This window comes from Caloenas nicobarica, chromosome 3, assembly GCF_036013445.1.
Source record: "Caloenas nicobarica isolate bCalNic1 chromosome 3, bCalNic1.hap1, whole genome shotgun sequence".
Taxonomy (NCBI): domain Eukaryota; kingdom Metazoa; phylum Chordata; class Aves; order Columbiformes; family Columbidae; genus Caloenas; species Caloenas nicobarica.
This window is the reverse complement of record NC_088247.1, coordinates 309,640-336,077: the sequence shown is the minus strand read 5'-3', so window position 1 is coordinate 336,077 and position 26,438 is coordinate 309,640. Positions and strand designations below refer to the sequence as shown.

Here is a 26,438-nt window from a genome sequence, read left to right as displayed (position 1 = left end):
TTCTCTGCTGGTGTTTCATGGAAGGGAAGGGACGGAGGCGTTCCTGGCCTCGGCGGTCTCCTCACCCATCTCTGTTCTCAATTTCCAGCTACCTCCACTCCTGTGACCCCCCGATCATCCACGGGAACCTGACCTGCGACACCATCTTCATCCAGCACAACGGACTCATCAAAATTGGGTCAGGTAAGCCTTGCTGGAGGAGACCCTTGCCTAGGAGACAAAGTGCTCATCAGAAGAAGGCAGCTGATCCTTCGGGGGTGATCTGGTGGGACAGGTGCGTGTGTACCCATGTTCCTCCAGCTCCACATCAGTCGGGCCAGAGGCTGGTAGTGAATTCACTCTTGCCTGGACCGCGTTCAGGAGCAGGACTGACACTGGGTGCTGTTTCCTTGTGAGCCCCTTCCTCTGGTTGTGATCTCAAGGGACTGACCTGAGAAATGGTGTCAAAACTTGCAAGTTTTGTCTGCATGTTATCGCAGGACTCATCTGCTCTGCAGTCTTTCTCATGTTAATACACAGAGTTCTCTTCCCAGCATTGTGGAGCTTTGAGAGCTGTGTCCACTGAGGCCACACGAGTGCTTCTTGTAGCAGCCAGCTTTTATAACCCAGGTTACAGACTGGCTGCAGCAAGCTGCTTGCTCTGGCATCCTCGTCCAGCGTCACCCACTTTGTCCTGCGCTTCAGGACGCCAGCTCGCTCAGGGCCGCTTGGCAAAGACACGCCCTGGGCAGGCATCCACCTGTGCCAAATATTTGATTTCTTCAGTTAGAAGTGATGGTTCTGGCAGCACAGTGCATCCTTGCATGCTCTGCTTTTTGCACCTTTGCTGTTCCTGTGTCCCTGCAAATCTGTCAGGATGCAGTCAGGATGCATTACATTGTACCTTGGTGTACCCTTGCAGTGACAGTTTTGCTCTCTGTCTGACTTCTGCAGGTATTCTGAAACGGGAGGAGTGTACACTTGCCATCCTGTAGACTTGTGTGAATTCTTGGTTTGATGTTGACAGTATATGGGAAAGAATATTCTGCTTCGCCTGTCATCTAAAAATATCCTCTTCTCATAAACCACAGACCTCTGTGGCTTTTCTTTCCATCAGAGAACTCTTCTGTTGTCTCTTTGTTCTGGAATCGGGGTCTCTGTTGTCGATAACAAACCTCTGGCACACGCTTGTCCGCAGGGAGATGGGGTCATGGCAGAAGGAGCGCTGTGTCCATCCGCCTGTGAACGTGGTGACACTTTGTTCTTCACGTGGGCTGATGACATCGCAGAGTTCACTTTATTATCTTTATCTGACTTGGCCCAGGTGGCAGGAATTTCCAAGCGTTGTGCACATCAGATACCTGGATGCTGCCAACACACCTGGCTCCCAGCACTCGATCCAGGCTGCTTACAGGACATCTGTTGTAGACTTGAGTACATAAGAGATCCTTCTCTTTCTAGTTTAGTTTACAAGTATTACACAACTGCAATCTTTCTGATGGGTAGCCAGCATTTTGTTTGTAAAAATGAACCATTTGCATTTGGTATCTGGAGCTGTGGCTTTTTGCCAGCGGGTGGTTCTGCAGACCAGCAGATGTGACGTTCTCCAGATCGTTCGGGCTCCTGCGCTGCCGTCCAGAGGCGGCTCTGAGCGTGGGTCACAAGCAGTTGCCTCACAGCTACACCTCTGGTTCCACAGAGTTTGCTTCTGTTGGGCACGTTGGGAGGGACAGCGGTAATTAGACAATTAGACTGACTCTTTCAAAGCGCAGCGGTGTCTGTGCAGTGACAGCGGGTCCTCGGCAGGGACACGTGCAGGGAACGTGACTGCAGGAGCAGCGCTTCACTGCCATTGCTCCTGAGAAAACCTGCTCCACAGCTGAAGGCTGCCTTTGTCTCCTTGTGTTCAGAAGAGAAGTGATTTATCTGGAAGATCCTTGTCCGTTCTTAGAAAAGGAAGTGAGCGTGAGTGGGCTTGTGGTCAGAAGAGGAATCCTCAGATGTGGAAGCCATGGCTCCGGTGCAGGCTGGGGTTAAAGCTGCCAACGTTGCAGAATGTATTCTTATTCCTGTAGTGCCCACCCAGCTCGGAAAGTCAAAACTGTGTCCCCAGGACTGCTGGATGTGTTTGAGAGTGTCTGGTGCTGCTGGCTGCAGCCACACCGGCTGTTCCGTGTCAGGGCCCGGGAGCGATGGTGGCTCTGGGGTCACTGAGGGTGTCAGGCCCGTGTTCATCGCTTCGCGTTGTTATTTCTTACAGCTGGCTGGTGTCTGAAAACTTCCCTGTGTGTACTTAAAAGAAGCGGGGCAGCTGTTCTCACAGATGTAAGGGGAACAACGATTCACTGCACTGTGGTCAGCTCTTTGATACCATCTCTGTCCCCAGCACCCTTCTGGGCTACGCTCCTGAAAGCTCCTCTGCCCTTTGAGCAAAAGAGAATACTGGCTGAAGGTGGGGCAGAAATCTGGGGAAAGGAAGCTGCTGGTGCATTCTGCAGAACATCCTCTGTCAACTAGGCGAGGAGGTGCCAGAAACACGGTGCTGTGACACCTACAGTTCTTGAGCTTGCCACTGGTGATCCCAGAGACTGGAATGTTCCAGCTGTTTTCTGGAGTTATGGTCAGATGAAAATCTTCCTTGTGGGAGGTCCAAGATGTTTTATATGTGCTTTTTCATAGGGTCCACATGCAATGCTATGTCTGGATGGACACCGGTGACAAGTGGTGTCCCTCAGGGGTCCCTACTGGGACCAGCACTATCTAATGTCTTCATTAACACTATAGACAGTGGGATCGAGTGCACCCTCAGCAAGTCTGGAGGTGACGCCAAGCTGAGTGGTGCAGGAGACACCTGAGGGACGAGATCCATCCAGAGGGACCTGGACAAGCTGGAAAAGTGGGGCATGTGAACATCATGAGGTTCAACAAGGCCAAGTGTGAGGTCCTGCACCTGGGTCGGGGTAACCCCAGTATCAGTCCAGGCTGGGGCTGCAGGGATGGAGAGCAGCCCCAGGAGAAGGACTTGGGTGCTGGGGTGAGACATTGGACGTGACCCGGCCATGTGCGCTGGCAGCCCAGAAACCACCCGTGTCCTGGGCTGCGTCCCCAGCCCCGTGAGCAGCAGGTGTGGGGGGATCCTGCCCCTCTGCCCCGCTCTGGTGAGACCCCCCTGCAGTGCTGGGCCAGCTCTGGGGCCTCAGCACAGGACACACATGGACCTGCTGGAGAGGGGCCAGAGGAGCCCCAGGAATGACCCGAGGCTGGAACAGCTCTGCTGGGAGGACAGGCTGAGAGAGCTGGGGGGTTCAGCTGGGGAAGAGAAGCTCCGGGGAGACCTTAGTGTGGCCTTCAATGATTAAAGCGGGCTTGTTAGAAAGATGGAGAGAGACTTTTTAGTAGAGCCTGTTGCGATAGGACAAGGGGTGATGGTTTTAAACTAAAGGAAGGAGATTCAGGCCGGACATGAGGAAGAAATTGTTTGTGCTGAGGGTGGTGAGAGCCTGGCCCAGGTTGGCCAGAGAGGTGGTGGCTGAACCATCCCTGGAGACATCCCAGGCCAGGCTGGACGGGGCTCTGAGCAACCTGAGCTGGTGCAGATGTCCCTGCCCATCGCAGGGGGGGCACTGGGGGAGCTGGGGAGGGCCCTGCAACACCAACCATCCTGTTATTCTCTGCATATCTGTGTTGTGTAACTAGTGGCCTGCGCAGGGCACAGGTGTGAGGTGTTCTACTGCGCAGGTTGAGGGTGCTCTGGGTGTGAGGGGGCCGCTGTGTTCAGACAGGGTGTTTGATGCTGCTCTTGCTTGCATTAAGCAACGTTGGGAGATGTTTCTTGTAATTCTCATTGGGAGTGTAAGAACCAGTCACAGGTGGAAAGAGGTGATGGGCTTGAATTAAAATCCTTTTGGGCAGCTCTTGGAGCACCCCAGCAGAACTGAGGCCTCAGACTGGGGTGTCCTGTAACACCTCTGGTGCCCCGGGACGCGGCCACGTGCTGGGTGGGGGTTCAGCAGAGCACGGGAAGCTCCGTGGGGTGTCCTGTAACGTCTCTGGTGCCCCAGGACATGGCCATGCTCTGGCTGGGGGTTCAGCAGAGCACGGGAAGCTCCGTGGGGTGTCCTGTAACGTCTCTGGTGCCCCAGGACATGGCCATGCTCTGGCTGGGGGTTCAGCAGAGCACGGGAAGCTCCGTGGGGTGTCCTGTAATGTCTCTGGTGCCCCAGGACATGGCCACGCTCTGGCTGGGGGTTCAGCAGAGCACGGGAAGCTCCGTGGGGTGTCCTGTAACGTCTCTTGGTGCCCCAGGACATGGCCATGCTCTGGCTGGGGGTTCAGCAGAGCACGGGAAGCTCCGTGGGGTGTCCTGTAACGTCTCTGGTGCCCCAGGACGCGGCCACGCTCTGGGTGGGGGTTCAGCAGAGCACAGGAAGCTCCGTGGGGTGACGGGTTTCCCAGTCGTGCCTCCAGGGCTCAGCTGGTGCAGCTGCGTTCCTGTCTTCATCAGACCTGACCTCCAGGATTCACTATGTGTTTAATTGCAGCCTGTCCAGAGTCTCTTTTCAGTTCCAGGCCAAGGTGCCAGGAGACCCAGTGTTACTCGGTATTAAGTCTGCTGTTCAGTGATGTGTCCAGGGATGTCAGCGTGGGTTCTGCTGCTGACAGGGTGCTGAGCGGCTGCAGAGCACCCGCACAAAGAACAGCATTTCCAGCTGCTGAGCCTCCGGGTTGGCTGTAATCTCCTACTTGGTCAGAGATGTCTTGTCTCCCTTGCCCGGTCTGGTTCTCAGTTAGAAACACTAGTGCTCCCTGCGTAAATTTGTTTTTAAAAGGTGGCTGGAGGCAGGGCCAGGTTCTCCGTCTCGCCCGTGTTTTGCCGTGGTTCTGACCTCGCTGTCTGTTGCTGTGAAGCGCTTGCTGTTTCACCAACTCATTGTCTTTATCTTGTTTTACTTCCCGCTCACGGGCTGCTCTGTTACCAACAGTCTTTCATAGGATATTTGCTAATGGTGAGCAAACTTCTCCGCTCCTGTGATGTGACTACCACTGTATATGTAATGTACATTATTTTGTGTGTGTGTATATATATATTTTTCTATATATATGTGTGTGTGTATCTGTATTTGTAACACACACAAACACACATGCTCTCTCTAATTGATTTACACGGTGTTCCCTTGCTGTAAGGCTGGTATGTTTTGGTGTAGGTGGTGCTCTGTGCTGGGATAAGCTGCTCGTGTGCTCCCAGCTGCAGCCTTACAGAGAGGGACGCTGCCCCGAACCCCGCTGCGTGCTCCCGTCCGTCTGTCCCCCGTGCCCGTCCGTCTGTCCCCCATGCACGCTGCCTCCCGCACGCCCGGCCGAGCAGACGCGTCGCTCCGAGCTCTTCCCAGCAAACCGCCCAGCTCGTCAGGCTCGTTCCTGCTGCTCTGCTGGGCTGGGCACAAACCGGGACTAGACTCTAGACTCTGCTTTGTGCTTGGCTGTCCCATTGCTTGCTTGTAGTTTTAACTCCTTAGATGTTCCATTTTTGAGATGAATGTTTTGGTGCCTATGTCTGGCTCCTGATGGCCAGAGACACGTCCTTCCCAAATGAGCATGTTTCCCCAGACCAAGCTCTGGTTTTGGGGAAAGTTGTGGATATGAGGAGGGAGTTGGGCTGGTGGGGGCTAGAGAAGGATTTGAGTGCTGCGGTTTGTAGTGCAATTCAGTGGAACACTGCATTTACATTTTAAATAATGATTTATTTTATTTTTTGCTGTCAGGGTTAGAGTTTGTTTCTGCTGAGTTGGGAACCCAGCAGCTGGGAGTGGTGGGCAGGGAAAGGCTCAGTGTTGCCCTGGGGTTTGCAGGAGCGGGGGCGAAGCTGCAGTCGGCGCTCGTGGCGCAGGGAGGGCAGAGCTCCTTGGGGACGGTCTGGTCACCAGGGCTGCCAGGTGGCAGGCGACCGTCCCGCGTGGCAGGTGGAGCTGAGGTGGTGCTCCAGCAGCCACGGCCTGGCCCAGGAACCAGCCCCAGGCAGCAACACGGGGCAGCCCCGGCCTCCGCGCGGGTCGGTCACTGCTGGCACCAGCTGGAGGCTGGCGAGCTCAGAAATCACGTCGGGGCGGGAGAAGGGCCGCAGGCAGTGCTGGTCTGCAGGCTGAGGAACATGCTGGAACAGCACCGCCCGGCCTTGAAACACCAAGCTTTTGTGGCTGGTTTCTTGAGAACTTGTTTTAATTTGTACTGTTCCTATGGAAGCTGGAAATGGTTTAATCCTTGGATCTCAAACAGTGATTTGGGTTTGCAAACACTAACTATGGGGTATAAGGCTCCTGTTTAGCATGAGTGTTGAGCTGACGAGGCTGTGAGTGACATGCTTTATAGCTGATCTGACCGTGGTCGTTACTTCACTCTCTTGGATTGTGTTACCTGATGTTTAAAGACCTGTCATGCTGGTTTTCATATCCTTAACAGACACCTGAGACACTTAGTGGGTGATGCAGAAATAAAATAGGGACTACTAGGGTATCTTGGATCTGGCTTTTTTTTTTTTTAACTGAGGCAAGTGTGGTTTAGATAAAAAACACTGGATAGTTGAAATCAGTGGGCATAGGAAAATCTGTCAGAAAAATGGAGAACTTTTCCACCCCGTTGGCATTCATTTAGGAAGATTTAATGTGAATTTATGTAGTTTAGCTTCTAGCCGCACAGTTTTATGTGTAGAGTCAAGGACGTTCTCCACCAAGCCGAACAGTTTCAGCTGCTTAGAACCTTGGCCAAGCTCAGGCTGACTGTGCAGCGAAGGAGAGGGTTTGTCTCTGGCCGCCGGTGCTGCTGGCAGTGACGTCTGGCACACAAGGACTTCGGCGAGGAACTTGTTTGCCTAGAATGCTTTAGGAGTCCGAAGCACTATACAGGTTTCTTCTTTTGAGGTTTTTTTAGGCTTTGTCTCACCTTGGTCTGTGGTGTTTTGGAGACTCCCAGGGATGTAAAAGCCTGTCACAAAGTGAAGATTCTTCACATTCGGATTGTTCTTGAGAAACCGTTGAACAAACTGGGTGGAACAGCATGAGTTTAATTTCTAAGTGTAGTAAATTGACAGGCATCTCATGATGTAGCTGCTCTTCTGATCTCGGAGACCTGCCTTGGGTTTGGTGAGCACACCCCTGTGAGTGACAATCAGGGGCTGCGAATTGCTGTGGTTAGCTTCTGAAATTGCAGCTGACGCCTGCATGTGTTATCATTTAGGGGGTGCTTTTGGGGGAGGGTGTTGTTTGTTTGTTTCTTTGTTTTAAAGTCAGAATTAGTGGTAAGAATTGGTGGTTTTCGCCTTGTTGCAAAGTCCCCAAGTGGAATGCACACTTAGCAGATTCAGCTCCTGCTGTGCCGTGATGGTAATAAACTCTGGTTGTTATTTTGCAGAAGGTTCGAGCTGGCTCTTGCCTCATGTGGTTGCCTTCCTTGCTCGGTGTCCCTCCTTTGTGCTGCGGCGAGTCGAGTCATTCATGAAAACACCAGAAAAACAACTATCTTCTAGACTTCCATTAAATAGGACTTTCTAAAAAGGTTTCAGTTTCCCAGTCTAGTGCTCCAGGTTATGAGAACTTGCCTTTTCTGTGGTCAAATCTATTCTTCTTGTGTTGCATTGAAGGCGCCTGCTGCTTAAGCTTTTCTGGATTGTGTTTTTTCTCTGCCTTTCTGTGGGTTTCCAGGATGTGTCAGGGGACATGTCTTTACCCACTGAAGTGTTAGCACAGCAGTTGTGTGTGTCTGCTCCTTTTGGGTTCCTTTGGTTGAAGGCATGCAGAACATCAGCGTTTTAAAGGCTCCTTTGTGCCAGTTCTTGAAAGATCCCTTGAATACAAACTAGTGAGTGCGTTACATTAAAGGGTGGGACGCTTAGCATTCTCCCTAATTGCTGAAAAGTTTTATTTGGAATTTTATGTGAAAACTTTTCTGTAGCAGCAGAGGTGGTTGACGCAGGAGGAATATAGAGATGCTGTCCATGGATAAGTTAGGAAAGCCACAGCAGTTGGATCTGGCAGGGATGCGTGAAGGGCAGGAAGCAAAGATTCTGCAAGTGAACGGCAATAGGAAGGGTAAGGAAAATGCTGGTCCTCTGTTAATTAGAGTAGGGCCCTGGCTGACACAAAAATCTCCATTTATTTGAAATTCTCTCTGGTGGGAGAGAACAAAGAGGAGAGAGCTGGTCTCTTCTCTGTAGCGCCCGCTGACAGGGCAAGAGGCGATGTGAGGGTTTTCAAACCCTGGCACAGGCTGCGCAGAGAGGCTGTGGAGTGTCCGTCCACGGGGATGCCCCACACTGAGCCACACAGTCCTGGTGACCCGCGTGAGCGGGGGCTGCGCCGTGTCCGTGTGTCCCTCCAGCCCGGGCAGGTCTGTGATCCGAGCCCTGAGGTGTGAGCAGGGGCTGCGCCGTGTCCGTGTGTCCCTCCAGCCCGGGCAGGTCTGTGATCCGAGCCCTGAGGTGTGAGCAGGGGCTGCGCCGTGTCCGTGTGTCCCTCCAGCCCGGGCAGGTCTGTGATCCGAGCCCTGAGGTGTGAGCAGGGGCTGCGCCGTGTCCGTGTGTCCCTCCAGCCCGGGCAGGTCTGTGATCCGGGCCCTGAGGCGTGTGGGACAAGCAGGGTTTCCACTCCGCTTCTGCTGTCAGGGGACGGCTTTTCTGTTCGTTAAGTCTTCCAAGGTCGTTTGTGCAGCTTCACTTTGGTGTATTGTGAAACAGTGGTCATCAGAGGTGTGAGATCTGAAACTGAGGGAAGTTGAGCTTGCAGTGCTAAAACTTATGAACCCTAGTTGTTTTTATACTGGTTTGGTCCCAATTTCTGTTAAGCAGTGCTGCTTGAAACTTAATTTTCATAGTTACGTTTCTGAGGGCTTTGTTTTTCAGCGTACGTCTTTCTTCTGGAAGTGGAGGATTCCCCTAGACCAGCCTGGTCCACAGCATTTCAGTGAACGTCTTGTCGTGTTTTTCTGGCTGCAGGTAACTCTTGCGCTGCAATGTGAGGCTGTTGCAGTTAATCAGTGCCCTGCCGATTTGGCTGTGAAAGACCTGAGCCAGAACAGCAGTCCCGCTGCCCCTTCATCTTCTGATCTCCGTACAGTCCAAGGACACAGCCCAAGCCGGGGTCTGCCTGGTCATGACCTTCATTCCTCTGGCCTAGAACTCGGACCTTGGTTTTGTGTGCAGAGTTCAAATCTATTTACACAATTTGTTCGGAAGGAAGTTGTTTTTATCATGAACTATTTCAGATGAAGTGCTGATAAGCTCCTAAGTCCCTGCTTAAGAGCCTGCATGCAGCCAGGATTGGCAAGTGCTCATCTGGCAGGTCCTCTCGGGCTGTTCCGTGTCTGCGGTCTGGCGTGTCCCGCTCTGCCTGCTCACACTTCCCACTGCCATGGAATGCATGCAGTCAGACACGTCAGTTCCGTTGCTGGATGTGTTGGATGTAGAACAAAGGCGAGTGTCAAATGGACACAGGACAAGAGCAAAATGTTTTCTGCAGTACATAGTATTTGAAAGAGCCAGTCTCTGTGGGACCGGATGTCTCTGCTAAAACCTGCTGCTGGTGACGGCGGGGAAGTGACACCCCAAGCGTGCTCTGGGCTGGCACTCCTGATGACTGACGGGCACTCCGATGAGCTGGTGCTTACCCTGGGGAGCTATTTGCTCCAGCACGTCCTTGAGGCTTTGAGAAGTCCAGCCAGCTCTGCGTGTTCCTCTAGCAGTGCTGGTTATTTCTCTTTATGCCCTTATTGTCAGGCTGAGCTCAGCTTGCGAAAGCCAAGTTGCTTGTCCTACTACCTTCTTCTGTGCTTCACATCTCTTTGTATCATCTGCCGCGCACAGACACTGTATTTGGCTGAGTCCTTTTCTAAAATTCATGTTTTCTCATTTGCTACCAAACTGATCAGTCCTGCGGTGCTGTGTCTGTAGTCTGCCCTTTGCTGTTTTCTTCTCTGTGGCTGAGAAAGGCATTTGTTGTTAATGTTGGTGACCTGACTTTCCTTTTTGACCTTCGCTGTTCGTTGTGTTTAACAGACCGTCCTTCACCTTCATGCATCTGAGTGTTCACAGAGTGAAGAGTCGTCACTAGACACAGCAGTGGATGGCAACTGTGTGTGAATCGGTTAGAAGAGCTCGTGTCAGAGATACCTTAAAGTGTGTGTTCTTATCTGTACAGTTAAGAGTTTGTTTTAAAATCTGCGCTCAGGCAAAGCTCCTGGCAAACCTCTGTCAGTTCTAAGTGACTTGCACACCAGGGTGATGGACCTATAGTAGTGACCACACCAGACCAAACCCAAGGTTTCTTATCCCGGATTCTGAAATACTGTCACGAGGTGTAATGGCACTTCTGTCTGCCTCGTTTAAAATGCTGGCAGAGAGTTTTTCAGAGCCGAGTCCAAGGGCAGGTTGCTGCTGGTGGAACAGCTGTGTGTCCGAGAGCCCCCGGCTGTGCAGGGGGGAATCCGGTGTCTTACGCCACCGCTCTGCTGCGGCTTTGCCTCAGCTGGGCAGTACCAGCGAGGTTACGTGCGTGGCTTCCAGCCACGCTGATGTGAGCTGTGATACGAGCTGATAGAGCAGGAAAAGGCTGCCGTGTGTGGCTCGTCAAACCCAGCTGCAGAGCCAGGCTCTGCAACAGCCACAGAAATGCACATTGAGGAATTCCAGGACTCTGGAACCTGGGAGGCACAGGGACCGGAATATCGGAGGGGACAGGTCCCCAGGTGACCCACAACCGCAAACTCAAAGCTGCCTTAGTGTATGTGAGCTGGCAGTTCCACGGACAGGGCAGGCCCAGCTCCGGCCAGACACGCCGCTGCTCGGGCGCCGCAGGACGGGGGCAGAGCAGCTCCTTGCCACGTCCTTAGTGAGACACAGACATGTAGATAGATAGAGACAGCCACAGAGACAGTCGTGTAGAGTTTGGGCCAGGATCCACTGTCCTTGCCTTTCTGGTGTGGCAGTGCCCGTGTTACATCGCTGGCTGGGGTTTCTGTTGATAATCCGTTTGGGGATCGATTGTTGCCTCTTCCCTGTTCTTAAATGGGGCCCAGCAGCAGAGGATGGAGTGGCTGGGTATCGAACTGGCCCTGCCATCCAACACACGGTACTAACAGTATTTATAGACGCGTTGGAAAATGAAGCTAAACAAAACATGGTTTTAAAGATGTCTTTGTGTTGGTCTGGTTCTGCTCTGCGCTTGGCAGGACGGTGTTGTCGGGGACAGCTCCGTGCCGGGGTTCCTGCCTGCAGATGTCGGTGCAGCTCCGGTGGGATGTGCTGGATCCCTGCACCGCTGTGGGCACGGTGCCTGTCCCTGGGACCCCCTGGGATCCCCTGGGACCCCCGGCCCTCCCCGGGGCCCCGACCCCACCGGGCAGTGCCGCTGCGCCCGTGTCCCGGGTGGGTGCTGGACCTCGGCTGTGCAGACTGTGCAGCCTAAGATGGTCCTTGGGTTCCTGTTCACTCTTCCAATCCATTGTACTGATAAGAAGGGCAGAACAAATAGAAGACTTAATTTATAAGTCTTATTTTAAATCCCCAGACTGTCTAGTTAGTTCGTGGTGGTCAGGAGCTGTCATGTGTGCAATGGATGTTCGGGTCAGCAGGGTTCACAAAACACCTGTTTGATGGCTCGTGCCTACTGCATGCTGCACAAAGGCCTCCAGTACTCCCTGAAAAAAAATAAATAAATCAGACTTTGGAGCAGAAGGGTTTCTGAAGTCTTAAATACCCCATTCTGCAAAAACTGTGCAAAGTAATAGTTCTTGTAGATAGGGACAAACATGTCTGGAGTCAGCGGGATCCTGTGGCTGTGTTACAGCCCAGGCCTCGGGGATGCCCAGATCTTTGTGGTGTCGGTCACTGGGGGTTCATGGGGTCGCTGTGGCCGCTCTGCGCCCAGGGTGCTCGTCTCTCCTTGTTAAGCAGCTTGGCTTGGTGTTTGGAGGCGTTTGGCACCGGTGCCCTGCTGGTGTGTGGAAGAGCTGCCCCGTAGGTCTGTCCCTCTCCCAGAGCCCTGTGGGGGTGACTAATTGCCGTGATCTTGGCACCTCTGGCTGTTCCAGGGCTTCTGTTACAGTTGAGTTGCTTGCGACAGGCACCGTAGGTCTGATTTAAGTTGGGTGCTTGAGAACTTGCACTTCAGCAGGAGTCTGCCCAGCTTGTCGTCCCATTCAGCAGGAGCTGTGGTCTCCAGGTTTGCTCTTGCAGATAGCGCGGAGCTGTCTTAGTCCGTCTGCAGCCAAGGAAGCGACAGGGAAACGTGAGGGCAGGTGGCGGGGGGCTGGTGTGGGGCCGACAGCGCGGCTGCTGCCCTCTGGGCACCCGGGGCCCTGGAGCTGCCGTTCCCTGGGCTCTGGCCGGGGGTGGGCTACAGCTTCCTGCATCCTAAATGTTTGTGACTTTCTTCTAGTGGCACCAGACACAATTAACAACCATGTGAAGACCTGTCGTGAGGAGCAGAAGAACCTGCACTTCTTTGCCCCAGAATATGGAGGTACGGTGCAGCTGCTTTGTTGGCCTTGCTAACGCTTCCAAGCTTTTCTGCATCTTGTTCTCAACTACAGGCTCATGAGAGAGATCCCATTGACAGTTTTGAGTTATTTGCCTGTTTAAATGCTCCAACTCCTCTGTCTCTTGATAGCAGAGGAGGGAGAGGAGGCTGCGGGGTTATCACAGCCTGATCTACAGGTGGTCCTGCGGTGCTGCTGGGCGCAGGGATGGGCTGATAACAGCGTTATTTCTGTGTTACAGAGGTTGCCAACGTCACCACTGCCGTGGACATTTACTCCTTTGGGATGTGTGCCCTGGAGGTGAGTGTGGAACGCTTTGGCTGTGGGGCAGAGAGAACGAGCTGGAGAGAGGGAGGTGGCTCTGTGGAGATGCTGTGGTTACAGGGGGTCAGCCTGGTGACAAGTGCGTTTTGTTCTCGGAGCTCTGGAGGATCCGTATCGAGGCTCCCCTGCGTGCTTCACCAAGAAGTAAATAGCTCAGTAACAGTTCTTCCTGAAATTCCTGATGTAAAATTCATTACTCTGCAAGTCATGGCCAGTTCTGAAGTCTGACCCGTTGGCTGGTGGAACAGTCACTACTGCAAGCAGTCCATGGGGAACAGAACTCCCTCTTCTTCCTGTGGTACCTGCAGGAGGGGACAGGCGCAGTCCCCAGCTCCTCCGGGCCAGCCTGCCCCACTGACACAGGTGCTGGTTGCGGTCAGGTGCAGGTCTGACATACCTGATCTCAGCAGCTTTGTGGTTTCTCTGCCCTTGTGATCAGCAGGCCCAGGTCTAGAAATAGGAGCTGCTGGTAGGAGTGTTTTATGGGAAGGGTTGTCAGAAAGAGCCAACAGAAATAATTCAGAACCTGTGCTGCACATCCCATAGGTGAAACAGGAAGGGAACTGTGGAAACACAAGTTGTAGGAAGCAAAACCTGATCTGAATCCTAAGACATTCTGTGGAATCTTGCCAGCCCTTCCTTGCTGGGAATTGGTGTATGTGTGGGCTGGATGGTTCTGGTTGGTGTTGTGTGCCTGCTTGTCTGTCTGTGACACAGAGCTGGTCGTACGGCCGCGAGGGACTGCTGGGCTCTGGGTAGTCATCCAGTTACTGCTTCGTTAGGGGATGTAATTACCAAGAGAAGTATGAGCCAATGGATCATGAGGTTCAAATTGGAGATGCTGTCTGAGGTGACGCTGGCGCCATTCTCAGGTCTCCCTGGCAATCTGTTGGGATAACAGAAACGAGCTATTGTAATGAGGCAGTCGTTCTCCACGCCCACAGACCGTGACCTTAAACAGCACCAGGCAGCATGGCTGTGGTGATCTCAGCCTGGCAGTGCTCTGAGCTCCGTTCAGCATGGTCAGTCACTCTGTGACGTCTGACACGCTGCTTTGTGTTTGCAGATGGCGGTGCTAGAGATCCAGGGCAATGGGGAGTCGTCGTACGTGCCGCAAGAGGCCATTAACAGTGCCATCCAGCTGCTGGAGGACGCCTTGCAGAGGGTGAGGGACGGGCCGGCGCCCTGCAGACGTGTTGGCGTCACACACAGTCTCATGCAGTTGTTTTTCAGGAGTTCATCCAGAAGTGTCTCGAACAGGACCCCAGCAAGCGTCCCACTGCCCGGGAGCTGCTCTTTCATCAGGCGTTGTTCGAGGTGCCATCGCTGAAGCTGCTGGCTGCTCACTGCATCGTTGGGCATCAGCGTGAGTGTGGAGCCTGGTGCCACGTCGCGCGTTCTGCAGAGCTTTGTGATTGTCAGCGCGGCCAAGGCCGTCGTGCTGCTCTGCGCAGGCGGGCCCGGGGCTGCAGAGCGCGGGGCCACGCGGTGCCCCGCCTGCTCTGGCGGCACGGGGGCTGCACGGCATAGAGCACCTGGGGTTTTGTTGCTTCTCGTAGATTGGAAAGGAATTGCGGTTGTTCAGGTCTATTTTTTTTTTTTAATAGATATGATTCCTGAAAATGCTTTAGAAGAAATGACCAAAAACCTTGACATGAGTGCAGTGCTGGCAGAGATCAATCACGAGGACAGGGAAGGAGTCAAGATGATGTGAGTACCCCGTGGAGGGGCTGCTGGGTGCACGTGGAGCAGATGCCAGGGCACTGGAGTGAGCATGAAGGGCTCTTCACGTTTGCCTTGGTGTTCCACCACCAACTGGGGAACGAAAGGCAGCTGTTGGTGCTGCTGGTGAAGGAGCAGTCGCCCTCTGGACACACAGAGTCCTGTGGAGGGTAACTCCTGGGTGGAAGACCTTGCACCCGTGGTCTGTGAACAGATTCCATCCAGCTGAGGTGGGATGCTCCCCAGATGGAGGGTTGGGGAGTCAACCCTGGGCTGGAACATCCTTAGCAAAACCTGGCTGAACAGTCTGGGGAAGCGACTCAGACCAACCACAGGCTGGTCACACGGTGTCCAGCGTGTTGGAGAAAGGGTTCTTCAGGGCTTTATCCGTGGGGCAGCTCATTCTACAACACGCGAAGGGAAAGGCTGGTTTGGGCAGCGACTGGGAACACGCAGCTGCCACTGCAGCTGTGGAGGTGGCTCCCTAAGTGACCATGGTGCGTATGGAGCAATGAGAGTGACAACGATAACGAAACTCGGCTAGTTGAGGGGTTAGTGGAAACACCTATAAGATGTGGATACTGTATTTCCAGAGGAAGCCGGAGTGCTTCCAGGGCAGCCCAGCGTTCTGGGGTGCTCATGCTGAACAAAAGTGATCAAGATGACAAGTTAAAAAGCACCATTCCTTTGAGAAGCTCTCTGAGCCACACCGACCTTCTGAAAACTGACATTCTCACTTCGTAGTGCTAATAAATAATAGTCTTGAATTCCCTTTGGAATGTTTTTTGTTAGTTAAAGGTTCAAAATGGAGGATAGAGAGTAAATAGCCAAAGCTGTGCAGGAGAGATTCTTTACACAGATTGGACTTCAGGCTGTAGAGGATTGTCTGTCTGGCACGGGCCAGCCTGGCACCTGCTTTGTGGTGGTGCGGCACCTCAGAGGTGCTGGGAAAGGGAAAAGAAAGCACAGGAATGATGTGAAATGTCAGAGAGCATCGTTTCCAGATGGCTCATCAGAGTGCCATGCAAACTGAGCTGCTAGAAAAACATTAAATTTTCACTGAAAACTACTAGTGTCCTGGAGGATGGGGAAGAACAGAGGTGGTGTGTGTTGGAAAGGGCTGGAGAGCGGGCTGGGGAACGAGGCAGACGCGCAGCTCACACAGATCTGTGGAACGGCAAAGCGCTCGGGGGTCGCGGCAGGACTCGGCAGCTTGTCGCTGACCTCTGGAACTCTTCCAAGCAGCCCTAAGACTGGGGAATACTGGCAGTTCAAGGCTGCCGTTGCAACCAGTCCGAAAGAAGCCGTGGTCAAGTGGACGCTAAAAAGCTGAACTGACTGAGATGGGGAGGAAAGTGTTTTACTGGGGAATTAGTAAGGTCGGAGAACCTGTGTCTCCATGTGAGTCAGAACCAGGAAGAAATGAGCCCCTCGCTGTGGATGGTTGTGGTGTCACTGACCCCCTGTGCCGTGCAAAAGGCAAGTACAGCTTTAGAGAAAGAACTGCTGCTCCGGCTGAGAAGCAACACCACAGGAAAAGATGGTTTCCAGCTCGTTGTGAACGCGCTGCTGTGCTGCAGACAAGAGCAGATGTGATGTCAGGGTGCAGATGACAGGACAGGAGGTCACAGAGGTTGAGTGCGGTGTCGGAAGACGTTACCTGTGCGATGTACGAGTGGTGACCTTTGAGCAGTCCTGGTGCAGATCAGAGCTGACTTCGCGAAGGGGCTGGGAACTGTCACCACACGCAGGAACTGTGTGTTCTTGAGGCTGAGAAAGAGGAAGAGCAGCAGAGATACAAGTTATGGCACAAAGGGGAGGGTGGTCAGTGCTGCTCATCCCCCTCCACTGCCAGCAAGGAAGGTGTTCGGTGAATTAGAGGCCAGGGAACTAAAAACAAATTGGTGAGAAGACTTTGTCTGAGACATTGTGTTAAACCACCACACTGAATGAGCCATCTGGGAAAGAAATGACAGAGAACAAAAGGGTCCTGAACTCCCGTGAGAAAACTTGGGCAGAACATTAGATCCCGAGGGGTAGTTTCTAGTTTCTGGACTGGAGCGGTGTGGTTGGTCACACTGCACATCAGCTGCTGCAGAGGTTGTTGCCTTCCCGTGTCTTTGCTGCTCTGAGATGGGCCCGGGCTGCGTGGGTTTGTTGTGACGTCTCTTTGGAAACCTTGCTGGAAACATGGTGGTGTGGGCTGGCTTCCAAATAATGATGTGCGCTGGACAACTCTCACCAGGGAGGTGATACCTGTTCTGCTGTAATTAAAATGTTGCCTCATCCTTCACTTCTATGAACAGTTGCTTCCTGCAAGAGGAAGACCGGAGCCTGTCTCACCCTTGGCTGCCTCTGTCCGTGCTTATCCTGCCCACCGACACAGTCTAGGACGTGGGGATTTGAAATTGCACCCAAAGAGACTCGAGTGGATGGTTATGTTAGATGACTTCTCACTTTAGTACTTTTTTTTTTTTTTTTTCCCCAGCTTCTCACAATCTCCAGCATTGGAGCTGGACAAGTTCCTGGAGGATGTAAGGTAAGAGTTTTGTCTTGGTTTTTTGGAAGGGAAACTTATATTGCGTATGAGACTGCAAAAATTTCCGAGAAGCTCAACCTCAGGCCCTGCTCCTTTCTTGTAGGAACGGTATCTACCCGCTCACAGCATTTGGGATGCCGCGGCCCCAGCAGCCCCAGCAGGTAGTGGTGAAATCTCCCATCGCTCCGCCATCGGTGAAAACTCCGACCCCAGAGCCCGCCGAGGTGGAGACCCGCAAGGTGAGGGAGGGGAGCTCTGTCCTGCTCCTCCGGGCGGCCGCACGGCGCTCACAGGCTTCCTGCCTCTCTTGCAGGTGGTGCTGATGCAGTGCAACATCGAGTCGGTGGAGGAGGGAGTGAAGCACCACGTACGTTAATCTGCCTGGGCGTGCTGCACGGGCTGTGCTGGGGCAGCTGCGTGGAGCTGATGTGCTGCTGCCCCCCTGCTGCCCTCTCTGCTGCCACTGCTGCTGTTTCTGAGGCCCAAAGCCAGATCCTATGGCTGACCTGGCCTGTAGCACGTGTTCTCAGCCCCCCACGATCTGGGGTTCCTGTGCAGGACAGTGCTGCGGGCCATGGTTTGGAGTGGAGCTGCGTGTGGCTCCCGGGGGCTCTGAGCAGGGGAGTTCCCGTCCTGATGGGGATTTCTGGGGGTGCTCCTGGGTGTCTGTGGCCACCGTGCAGTCCCTCATGAGAACTTCTCTACCTTGCAGTTAACGCTGCTGCTGAAACTGGAAGACAAGTTGAATCGACACTTGAGCTGTGACCTGCAGCCCAGTAAGTACCTTTCCTCCCCTGCTCTGGTGCGCTCAGACCAGGACTTACACCCCTCCCTGTGTTGCAGATGACAACATCCAGGAGCTGGCAGCCGAGCTGGTGCAGCTGGGGTTCATCAGTGAGGTGAGCAGGGATACAGGTCACCAGTAAATGGTTTACACAGATCACTCCTTGTCAGCTGGGGAGGCAGGAGGAACGAGACGTGCCCTGCCCATGTGCCCTGGCAGGCTTGAGCCAAGCTCTTTGAGCCAAGCTTTGCACAGGCTGGGCCTGCCCCTCACTGCAGCTCCTCTTCCCAGGCTGACCAGAGCAGACTTACCTGTTTACTTGAAGAGGCTTTCAGCAAGTTCTACTATACCCGGAACGGAGCCCTGACGGCCGTCACTGTCTCCTCTTAGCAGCCTCGGCTCCAGGCGGCCAGCGCGGCTTTGCTGCCCGCGCCCCCTCCTGTATGTCCATCAGTGTCGGGCATCCGCAAGCCCCCAGCTGCAGTGCTTGGAAGCTTGTCCTGCATGTGCCGTGGCTGGGCTCAGCGACAATCCTCCCGCCCGCCTATTAAAGGGGACTTTGTGCATCAGTATTATTTCCAGCCCTGTTTTTGTTGGGATTTTGCCAGGTGGTGCCGGGGAGCCGGGTCCTGGCTTGGGGTGTTCCATAGCCCCATTCATTCATGTGCATGGAGTTTGTTCTGTTTGAATTGTACAAAGTGTCTTTTGCACAGCACAGACTTTTTTTCTTTTTTTTTCTTTTTTCTTTTTTTTTTTTTTTTTTAATTTAAAGGTAAGCAGGGGCACGCCCTTAACCCTGCATCCTCTCTGCACCCCACTCTGCACCTGCCTCTGGCTCCGGTCCCTCCCCTCGCGGCAGGGGCAGCCGGTGGCCGGGCTCCCGGCCCTGCCCGCCGCTTCGCTGCCTCCGCTGCTCGGCTGCACTTTGTTTACTGGTTTCGCACCGGCGGTGCGGGCGCGGGTCCCGGCCGCTCCCGGCGCGGCTCTGCGGGCACCGGGGGCTGCGCGGCGGGGGGAGCCCGCGGGGGTGGCGCCGCTCCTGCATCTCATTTCTATCATTTCCTATTTTTAATAAACTGTTTTGTAAATACGCGAGTGCTGCCTCTTTCCGGGCGGGGGCGGGCCGGGCCGGGCTGCCCTGCCCCGGGGGGCGGTGCCGCGGCGGGCGGGCTCGGTGCGGCGGCCATGGCCGGGGGCCGCGGGGCCGCGGGGCCGCTGGCGGAGCCGCGGCGGCTGATGCGCTGCGGGCTGGGGCTGATCGTGCTGGGCCACGGCAGCCTGGTGCTGGGCGCCATCGTGCACGGCTCGGTGCTGCGACACGTGGCCGGCGCCCGCCGCGCCGTCACCCCCGAGTACGCGGCGGCCAACGTGGTGTCCGTGGGCTCCGGGCTGCTGGTGAGCCGGGGGGCGCGGGGCGGGCCGCGGGGGGGTCCGGCCCTGCGGAGACGCGAGTCGAGCGCGGTCTCTCCCCGCAGAGCATCGCCGTGGGCATCGTCGCCATCCTGGTGTCGCACAACCTGTCCCGGGCAGCCCTGGTGAGTGCGGGGCCGCGGGGGGGCAGCCGGGCGGGCCGGGGGCCGCGGCAAGGCCCGGTCCCCGCGGCAGCCGGTCCCCGCGGCAGGGCCCGGTCCCCCCGGCAGCCGGTCCCCGCGGCAGCCGCTCCCCTGGACCTTGTCCCCGGCCGCTCCTTCCGCCTCGCGGTTCGCGGCGTTTCGGCGCCGCCCGCTGCGCTGGCGCGGCCCGGGGGCAGCACCGGGTGGGGGAGCAGCAGCGCGGGCACCGGGCACCGGCCCGGGGCAGAAACGCTTCAGCCGGTGGGTGAAGCTGCGGCCGGGGCCGGGCATCCCGCGGCGGGCTCACACTGGGGCTGCGGGCGGCGAGGCCGCTGGGCGGTCCTGGCGCTTGGGGGAGCCGAGCCCGTGGGACGGGGGTGTCCGGTGGCTCTGGGCTCACCGGGGGATGAAGGATGCGAACGGTGCAGAAGCCTCATCGGAGTGCAGGTCTGGGCCACGCTCGAAGGGGCAGGAGGCTGCATGTGCTCGCTCAGTGTGAACACCTGTGGGGCTCCCAGCACCCCGGTATCGCAGGGGGGGTGTGCGCTGTGCCCGGCCCGGCACTGCCCCCGTCTGCCCAGCCCCGCTCTCACGCGTTCTCCTCGCTGCCCGCAGCACTGGACCCTGCTCAGCGCATCCCTGCTGAACTGCCTCCTGTCCACAGCGTGCAGCGTGGGCCTGGCGCTGGCCATCGCGCTCACCATGCACAGCCGCGGCACGCACCTCGTCAGGGGCTGCAACAGCGCGGCGCTGCCCGCAGACGCCCGCATGGCCATAGCGACCAACGACTGTCCTTTCAACACCACGCGCATCTACGTGAGTGTCCGGGGCCACCACACGCTCCTCCCTTCCTCTTCTAGTCTCTGCTTCCTTCTCGTTTTTCTTCTCTCTCGTCCCCTCTCTCTTTTGCCCGCGCTCTCTTCCTCTCACTCTCCTGCTCCCTTCTTCCCTCTCCTCTCCCCCATTGCCCCCACAGCCGCTCAGCCGTGCGCGGGCAGCCTGGGCGCGGTGAACCACGATCCGTGAGGGAGCTCCGACCCTCTGCTCCGCAGGACACAGCCCTGGCGCTCTGGTTCCCCTCCTTGCTGCTGGCGGTCACCGAGGCTGTGCTGTCGGGCAGGTGCTGCTTGGTGGCCCTGATCTTGCGGGGCATCGGGCCCTGCGCACGCAGCTACGACAAAGAGCAGGTACGTGCCATCAGTCTGGACGGGTCTCGCTGCCTCTGTCCCACCATTGCCGCCGTTTTGCGGCATTTTGAAGGTGCTGGGTGCTGCTGGGCCCTCGTTCTCACGCAAGCAGGCTGTGCAGCAGTGGGATGGGGGATATAGGGGAGCGTCAAGTTTGTACCGCTTCTATCCAGCTGTGGTGACAGACTGGCACCCCTTCATTTTGGGTAGTTGCAGCCCTGCCTCTTTTGTTTTCCCTCTAGCTGGTCGGGCCAAGCACAGTGCAGGAGGCGCCACGGCGTGAGATGCAGCAGCTCCTGGCCGGGCGTGCTGACGCTCGCGTCTAGCTGCTGAGGTGAGCGCAGCTGCGCCTGGGGACAGGAGGGGCAGCAGCTGCTGCCAGGAGCGGCCCTGCCCACACCAGCCCCCCAGAACGTCTCTTCCCAAGCACATGCTACAGCTGCTGCCGGGGGATCAGCGTGTGCCCGTCCCTGCCGCACACCCTGCGCTCGCGCCCTCTCCCTCCCAGGTGACGCTGCAGGAGTGCTGGGGCCAGCGAGGTGACGCGGCGCCCGCACCGCGCTCCTGCCCCACGGGGAGCTGTGGCGGGGAGGTGCCGTTGTGCGTGCCCCCCCAGGCCCACCACCCCGCCTGGGACAAACGCTGCAGGTTCCAGACACACTGCCCGGGGTCACCTGGGAGCCTTAGCCCAGAGGTGCCGCGGGGCCCAGACGCTCTCCCTTTCTCTCCCCAAGCCACAAGGCCCATGATGGCCCAGTAAAGGCTCCGTCACTCTTGTGCGTGCAGTGAGGACACAGCCAGGCTGGCCGGGGTCCTGTGGCCCTGCTGCAGAGCAGGGTCAGCTTTCCATGCCTGTGCTCAGGCCAAGGAGAGGAAGGTGAAGAACCCCTTTGTTGTCAGCCTCTGTTGGTTCCCTGAGTAAATAAACTTTTCAATTTCACACTGGCTGCTGGAAGTGGCCCCCCAGGGTGCAGCCACTGATGGAAGGAGGGTGCGGCTGGTGCGTCAGCCCGTCTCCACACTTGCCGCGCACCAGGGTCTGGGATGTGGATGAATACGTGGTCCCAGTGTGACGGTCACCCAGCCGGACGAGGCACCTGTTTAGCACGGCTCGGCTGACGCCAAGAGATGCCAGCAGACAGGGTTATGGTCCCGTGCCTTGGGAGCTACACACATGCCTGGACCTGGCGTCCCTTGCCAAACAGGAGCGCAGCAGAGTTGAGAAACGTTTATTGGGGTGGAAGTGGTGGGTGCTGAAGAAAGGACTGAAAGCTGCCACAGTCCAGCTCACTGGAAGGAGAAGCTGGTGCTGGGCAGTCCCCCGCACCACTGGCTGAGGAACTTGAGCACGTCTTGGCATGCAGGGCTGTGGGATGTCTGCAGAATGAGAGAGGCAGTGGTGAGGGGGCAGGGCCACCCCCGGGGCTCACAGAGCTGCGCAGCCACCGCTGGCTCTGCCCCAGCTCCCAGGGCGTTAATCCTGCCCTGCAGCACAGCGGGGGTACACCACCCCGGTTCAGTGTGTCTGCACCCAGCAAGACAACGTTCCATCGCAGCACAAGGGGTTGAACAGCCCCAGCCCATCTCCCTGCCCCACAGCGCGCCTGGCTCACCTTGACAGCCATCAGGAACTTGTTCCACGTGTCCTTGTTGGCTTCTCGGCCTGGCCGCTTGAACTCGATCTTGTTCCGGAGCACAGGGTACCCTGGTGGCACCGTGACCCTCAGAAACAAGCGGAGACCCCCGCAGCCCCTCGTCCCTGCCCTCTCCTGGCCGGCTGGCTGGGGCTGCTCCCGTGGGCAGCGAGGGGCTCCCAGAGACCCGGGTGAGGAAGGGGGTGCCCACAGTGGTGGGATCAAGGGAAATGACGGCCTGCCCCTCCAGCAAGAACACCGAAGTGTGTCACACAATAGCAGCCCCTCCTCGCCTTTGGAGCCAGAGCCCTCTTGCTGGGGCCCATCTACCCCGTTCCCTTCTCTGCTCTGCTTTATGTCCTGCAGCACAATCTCCCACTGCCTGACAACTGCATGTGGGGGGACAGCACTTGCCAGGACAGACAGCTTTGGCAGGGGGACACAAAGCAGGGCCAGGCACTGCACGTGTGTCAGTGCTGGGCAGGGCTGTGCGAGACTGAACGGCCGCAGACCCATAGAAACACAGGATGGTGGAGGTTGGACGGGACCTCCGAGGTCGATACGGTCCGACCACTCCCTGCTCAGGCAGGGCCACAGCCGGTTGCCCAGGACCGTGTCCTAGATGGATTTCAATGATCTCCAAGTACAGAGATGCCACCACTCCTGTGCAGCCTGCTCCAGTGCTCAGTCACTCCCACTGAAAAAACGGGTCCTTCCATCTCACCAGAACTGGTCCAACAGCCACACAGACCCCCCACTCCTACAGCACAGCCCAAACTCCCTCCCAGACCCCCTAGAACCACATCTTCACTCCCTGCACGGCCCCCCGTGCTCCCGTGAGCTGCCCGTCCTCACCCGTGAGCACACAGGGCAGGCAGCGTGCCCCCGTGTTTGCTGCCACCAGCGAGGCTTCGTACGTGTCCCGCTCATCCCGCGGCAGCACCTGCTCCAGCCGCTGGTCCATGGACATGGTGAGCACCCAGTCCCTCACCTCCTCCCGCTTCTCCTCCTGCGGGGCAGAGCACAGGGCGCTCCTGACACCACCTGCCGTGCCACTGCCCGGCTGCTGCCCGCGGTGCGGGACACACGTGTGCACAGGACACATCTGTGTGTTTGTGAGCGTACGCGTGTGCACAAGCACACATGTGTATTGAGAGGGGAGCACGAGAAGGTGCAGGTGTGTGTTTGCACAGGGCCATGCTGAGGACAGTTCCACTCTGCCTGCTGTCCCACCCTGCCCCAGTCCCTGCTCACGGTTCAGATGACACTCACAGGCACGTGCTGTTTGGCGGGAAGTGGCACTTCAAAGGGAATGTCTGTGTTCTGGAAATCTGAGTGGTCCAGAGAATCCAGGTTCCCCTCGTCGATGGCCTGAGAAAGGAGAAGTGGTGGAGCAGTGGGCAATGCTGTCCTTGAGCTGACAGCACAAGCAACGTTGCAGAGGCATCGCTGTCAGGTCCCTCCCGGGAGGTGGCATTTGTGCCCATCCTCTGTGGGGTCAGAGGCGGTGTGCCCCTGAAACACTGTACTGCCCGAACTTGTCAGGTGGCCTCAAAGAGGGGAAACATGAAATGAGAAGCTTTTTTTTTTCCCCAGGAGCTGCTGACAGCACTTGGAAGACGGGTACCGTAATGTCTGTCAGCTTCATGGGGTTTGGTGTTTTCTGCTGACCCACCTGCTACTCAAGGAGCTGACAGGCACAGGGACTCGCGTACCACAGTGGCTACAGCACTGAGCCAGTCACCTGCAGGTAATTCTCCCTCCTTCGGAACAACCCTGACAGCTGGAACGGCACTTGCAGCAGGAAGACCCCGGGCCTCAACTGTCAGGTCAACTTGCTCTTTGCTGCCACGTGCACGCGCGGTGGCACTGGACAGAGTGACACAGTCACGGCTCACGCGCGGTGGCACTGGACAGAGTGACACGGTCACGGCTCACGCGCGGTGGCACTGGACAGAGTGACACGGTCAGGGCTCACGCGCGGTGGCACTGGACAGAGTGACACGGTCACGGCTCACGCGCGGTGGCACTGCACAGAGTGACACAGTCAGGGCTCACACAGTGGCACTGGACAGAGTGACACCGTCATGGCTCACGCCTGGTGGCACTGGACAGAGTGACACAGTCAGGGTGCTCAGGTGCCCTGCATGGTCAGTGCTCTCCCAGCTCGTGCGGGGTTCCCAGCGCTGTGCACACACCGGGCAGCAAACCCGCTGGAGCCTCAGGGCGCCATGGCCCGGCGGAGGGTCTGGCATGGCCCTGCAGCCCCGTCCCTGCACCATCGGCCACCCTCCCCAGCAGACGGTACGCACATCCGAGAGGTCCAGGAAGCGGTTCAGGAAGATGAACGCCATGCTCTCCCAGTTGACTGCCTAGGACAGAGAGGAATCCCAGGTGAGACCAGGCAGCTTATCTCCGCAGCCACAACTCCTGCCTGAGCAATGGCTGGAAAGGACGCAGCTTCGCTTGTGCCACAACGTCCCGCTTGCAGCACAGGTAGAGGAGGAGAGTGCCCATCCCAGCTCACCGTCCCTAAGCACTGCTCCACAGGCAGCCCCAGGACAACCAGCCCACCAGCCGCAGGCTGGTCTGCAGGATGGAGTCAGGCACTGGTGAGAACACGCTGCTGTGTCCCTGCGAACGGGCAGGCAGCAGAGCCTGTCACCAGGAACAAGGTGACACTCAGGGACCCAGAGAAAGGCAGACCAGGGCATCTTGCATCCACACTAACAGCGCCGTGCAATGTAACGTGGCCTCTGGTCTGTCCCCGGGTCTGCAGGTCGTGTCCCCTTGCCCGCTCAGGTCTGCGCTCCCACCACCCACTGCTGTGCCATGACAAACACAGAGGCTGGAAGCTGTTTGAGAGGCCTCCAGTGCCTGTGTCTGGCTGCTGGTATCCCAGTGTCTGCTGCTGGTGCCCCAGCGTCTGGCTGCTGGTGCCCTGGTGTCTGCTGCTGGTGTCCCAGTGTCTGGCTGCTGGTGCCCCAGTGTCTGGCTGCTGGTGTCCCAGTGTCTGCTGCTGGTGCCCCAGCGTCTGGCTGCTGGTGCCCCGGTGTCTGCTGCTGGTGTCCCAGTGTCTGGCTGCTGGTATCCCAGTGTCTGCTGCTGGTGTCCCAGTGTCTGCTGCTGGTGCCCCAGTGTCTGGCTGCTGGTGCCCCGGTGTCTGCTGCTGGTGTCCCAGTGTCTGGCTGCTGGTATCCCAGTGTCTGCTGCTGGTGCCCCAGCATCTGGCTGCTGGTGCCCCAGTGCCTGCTGCTGGTGCCCCAGTGCCTGCTGCTGGTGTCCCAGTGCCTGCTGCTGGTGCCCCAGTGCCTGCTGCTGGTGTCCCAGTGTCTGGCTGCTGGTGCCCCAGTGTCTGGCTGCTGGTGTCCCAGTGTCTGCTGCTGGTGTCCCAGTGTCTGCTGCTGGTGTCCCAGTGTCTGGCTGCTGGTGTCCCAGTGTCTGCTGCTGGTGCCCCAGTGTCTGGCTGCTGGTGTCCCAGTGTCTGCTGCTGGTGCCCCAGTGCCTGCTGCTGGTGCCCCAGTGTCTGCTGCTGGTGCCCCAGTGTCTGGCTGCTGGTGTCCCAGTGTCTGGCTGCTGGTGTCCCAGTGTCTGCTGCTGGTGCCCCAGTGCCTGCTGCTGGTGTCCCAGTGTCGGCTGCTGGTGCCCCAGTGTCTGGCTGCTGGTGCCCCAGTGTCTGCTGCTGGTGTCCCAGTGCCTGCTGCTGGTGTCCCAGTGCCTGCTGCTGGTGTCCCAGTGTCTGCTGCTGGTGCCCCAGTGTCTGGCTGCTGGTGCCCCAGTGTCTGGCTGCTGGTGGCCCAGTGTCTGCTGCTGGTGCCCCAGTGTCTGCTGCTGGTGTCCCAGTGTCTGCTGCTGGTGCCCCAGTGTCTGGCTGCTGGTGCCCCAGCGCAGCCAGGGGAGGATGGGGAAGATGAAGCTGCGTGTTCCTGCGTGCTTGGTCCTCCACCTCCTCAGCTGCCCGGGTGGCAGAAGCTCTTACCTTGGCAGCTGTCCCGGCTTCATAGAAAGCCTTGTCTGCAGGGAGCAGCTCGGTGTGGCGCAGAAGGGCGATGGACAGCTTGGCGGCCACGGTGTCCTGGAGACACAGGGGACAGAAAAGCCACAACAGTCAGCACAGAAAAAGTTGGGTCAGAAGGGATCTCATGAGCTCATACTGCTGCAGACCCACAACAGCAACTCTGCACCCTCATATTC

General features: G+C 57.0%; 3 protein-coding genes across 3 annotated transcripts in view; 2 read left to right on the top strand and 1 right to left on the bottom strand.

The window, feature by feature from the left end:
- Positions 1-18,442, top strand: part of NRBP1 (nuclear receptor binding protein 1) — a 34,238-nt gene extending 15,796 nt beyond the window's left edge. Inside the window, exons 7-18 of the mRNA XM_065630858.1 lie at positions 89-183; positions 12,402-12,485; positions 12,743-12,801; positions 13,892-13,990; positions 14,059-14,191; positions 14,433-14,535; positions 17,036-17,086; positions 17,190-17,325; positions 17,400-17,453; positions 17,799-17,862; positions 17,930-17,985; positions 18,162-18,442. Coding sequence (XP_065486930.1) covers positions 89-183; positions 12,402-12,485; positions 12,743-12,801; positions 13,892-13,990; positions 14,059-14,191; positions 14,433-14,535; positions 17,036-17,086; positions 17,190-17,325; positions 17,400-17,453; positions 17,799-17,862; positions 17,930-17,985; positions 18,162-18,260 — 1,033 coding nt within the window. The 3' untranslated portion in view covers positions 18,261-18,442. The remainder of the gene's footprint in view (positions 1-88; positions 184-12,401; positions 12,486-12,742; positions 12,802-13,891; positions 13,991-14,058; positions 14,192-14,432; positions 14,536-17,035; positions 17,087-17,189; positions 17,326-17,399; positions 17,454-17,798; positions 17,863-17,929; positions 17,986-18,161) is intronic.
- A 601-nt stretch (positions 18,443-19,043) lies between these two features.
- KRTCAP3 (keratinocyte associated protein 3) lies at positions 19,044-21,550 on the top strand. The gene is made up of 5 exons (XM_065632375.1): positions 19,044-19,265; positions 19,346-19,405; positions 20,039-20,239; positions 20,476-20,610; positions 20,853-21,550. The coding sequence occupies exons 1-5, from the start codon at positions 19,056-19,058 to the stop codon at positions 20,934-20,936; spliced, it is 690 nt and encodes a 229-aa protein (XP_065488447.1). The 5' UTR covers positions 19,044-19,055; the 3' UTR covers positions 20,937-21,550.
- A 286-nt stretch (positions 21,551-21,836) lies between these two features.
- The window catches only part of IFT172 (intraflagellar transport 172), a 40,491-nt gene continuing 35,889 nt past the window's right edge, over positions 21,837-26,438 (bottom strand). The window contains exons 43-48 of the mRNA XM_065630577.1: positions 26,224-26,319; positions 24,557-24,616; positions 23,517-23,615; positions 23,100-23,253; positions 22,224-22,315; positions 21,837-21,987 (exon numbers count right to left, since the gene is read on the bottom strand). Coding sequence (XP_065486649.1) covers positions 21,898-21,987; positions 22,224-22,315; positions 23,100-23,253; positions 23,517-23,615; positions 24,557-24,616; positions 26,224-26,319 — 591 coding nt within the window. The 3' untranslated portion in view covers positions 21,837-21,897. The remainder of the gene's footprint in view (positions 21,988-22,223; positions 22,316-23,099; positions 23,254-23,516; positions 23,616-24,556; positions 24,617-26,223; positions 26,320-26,438) is intronic.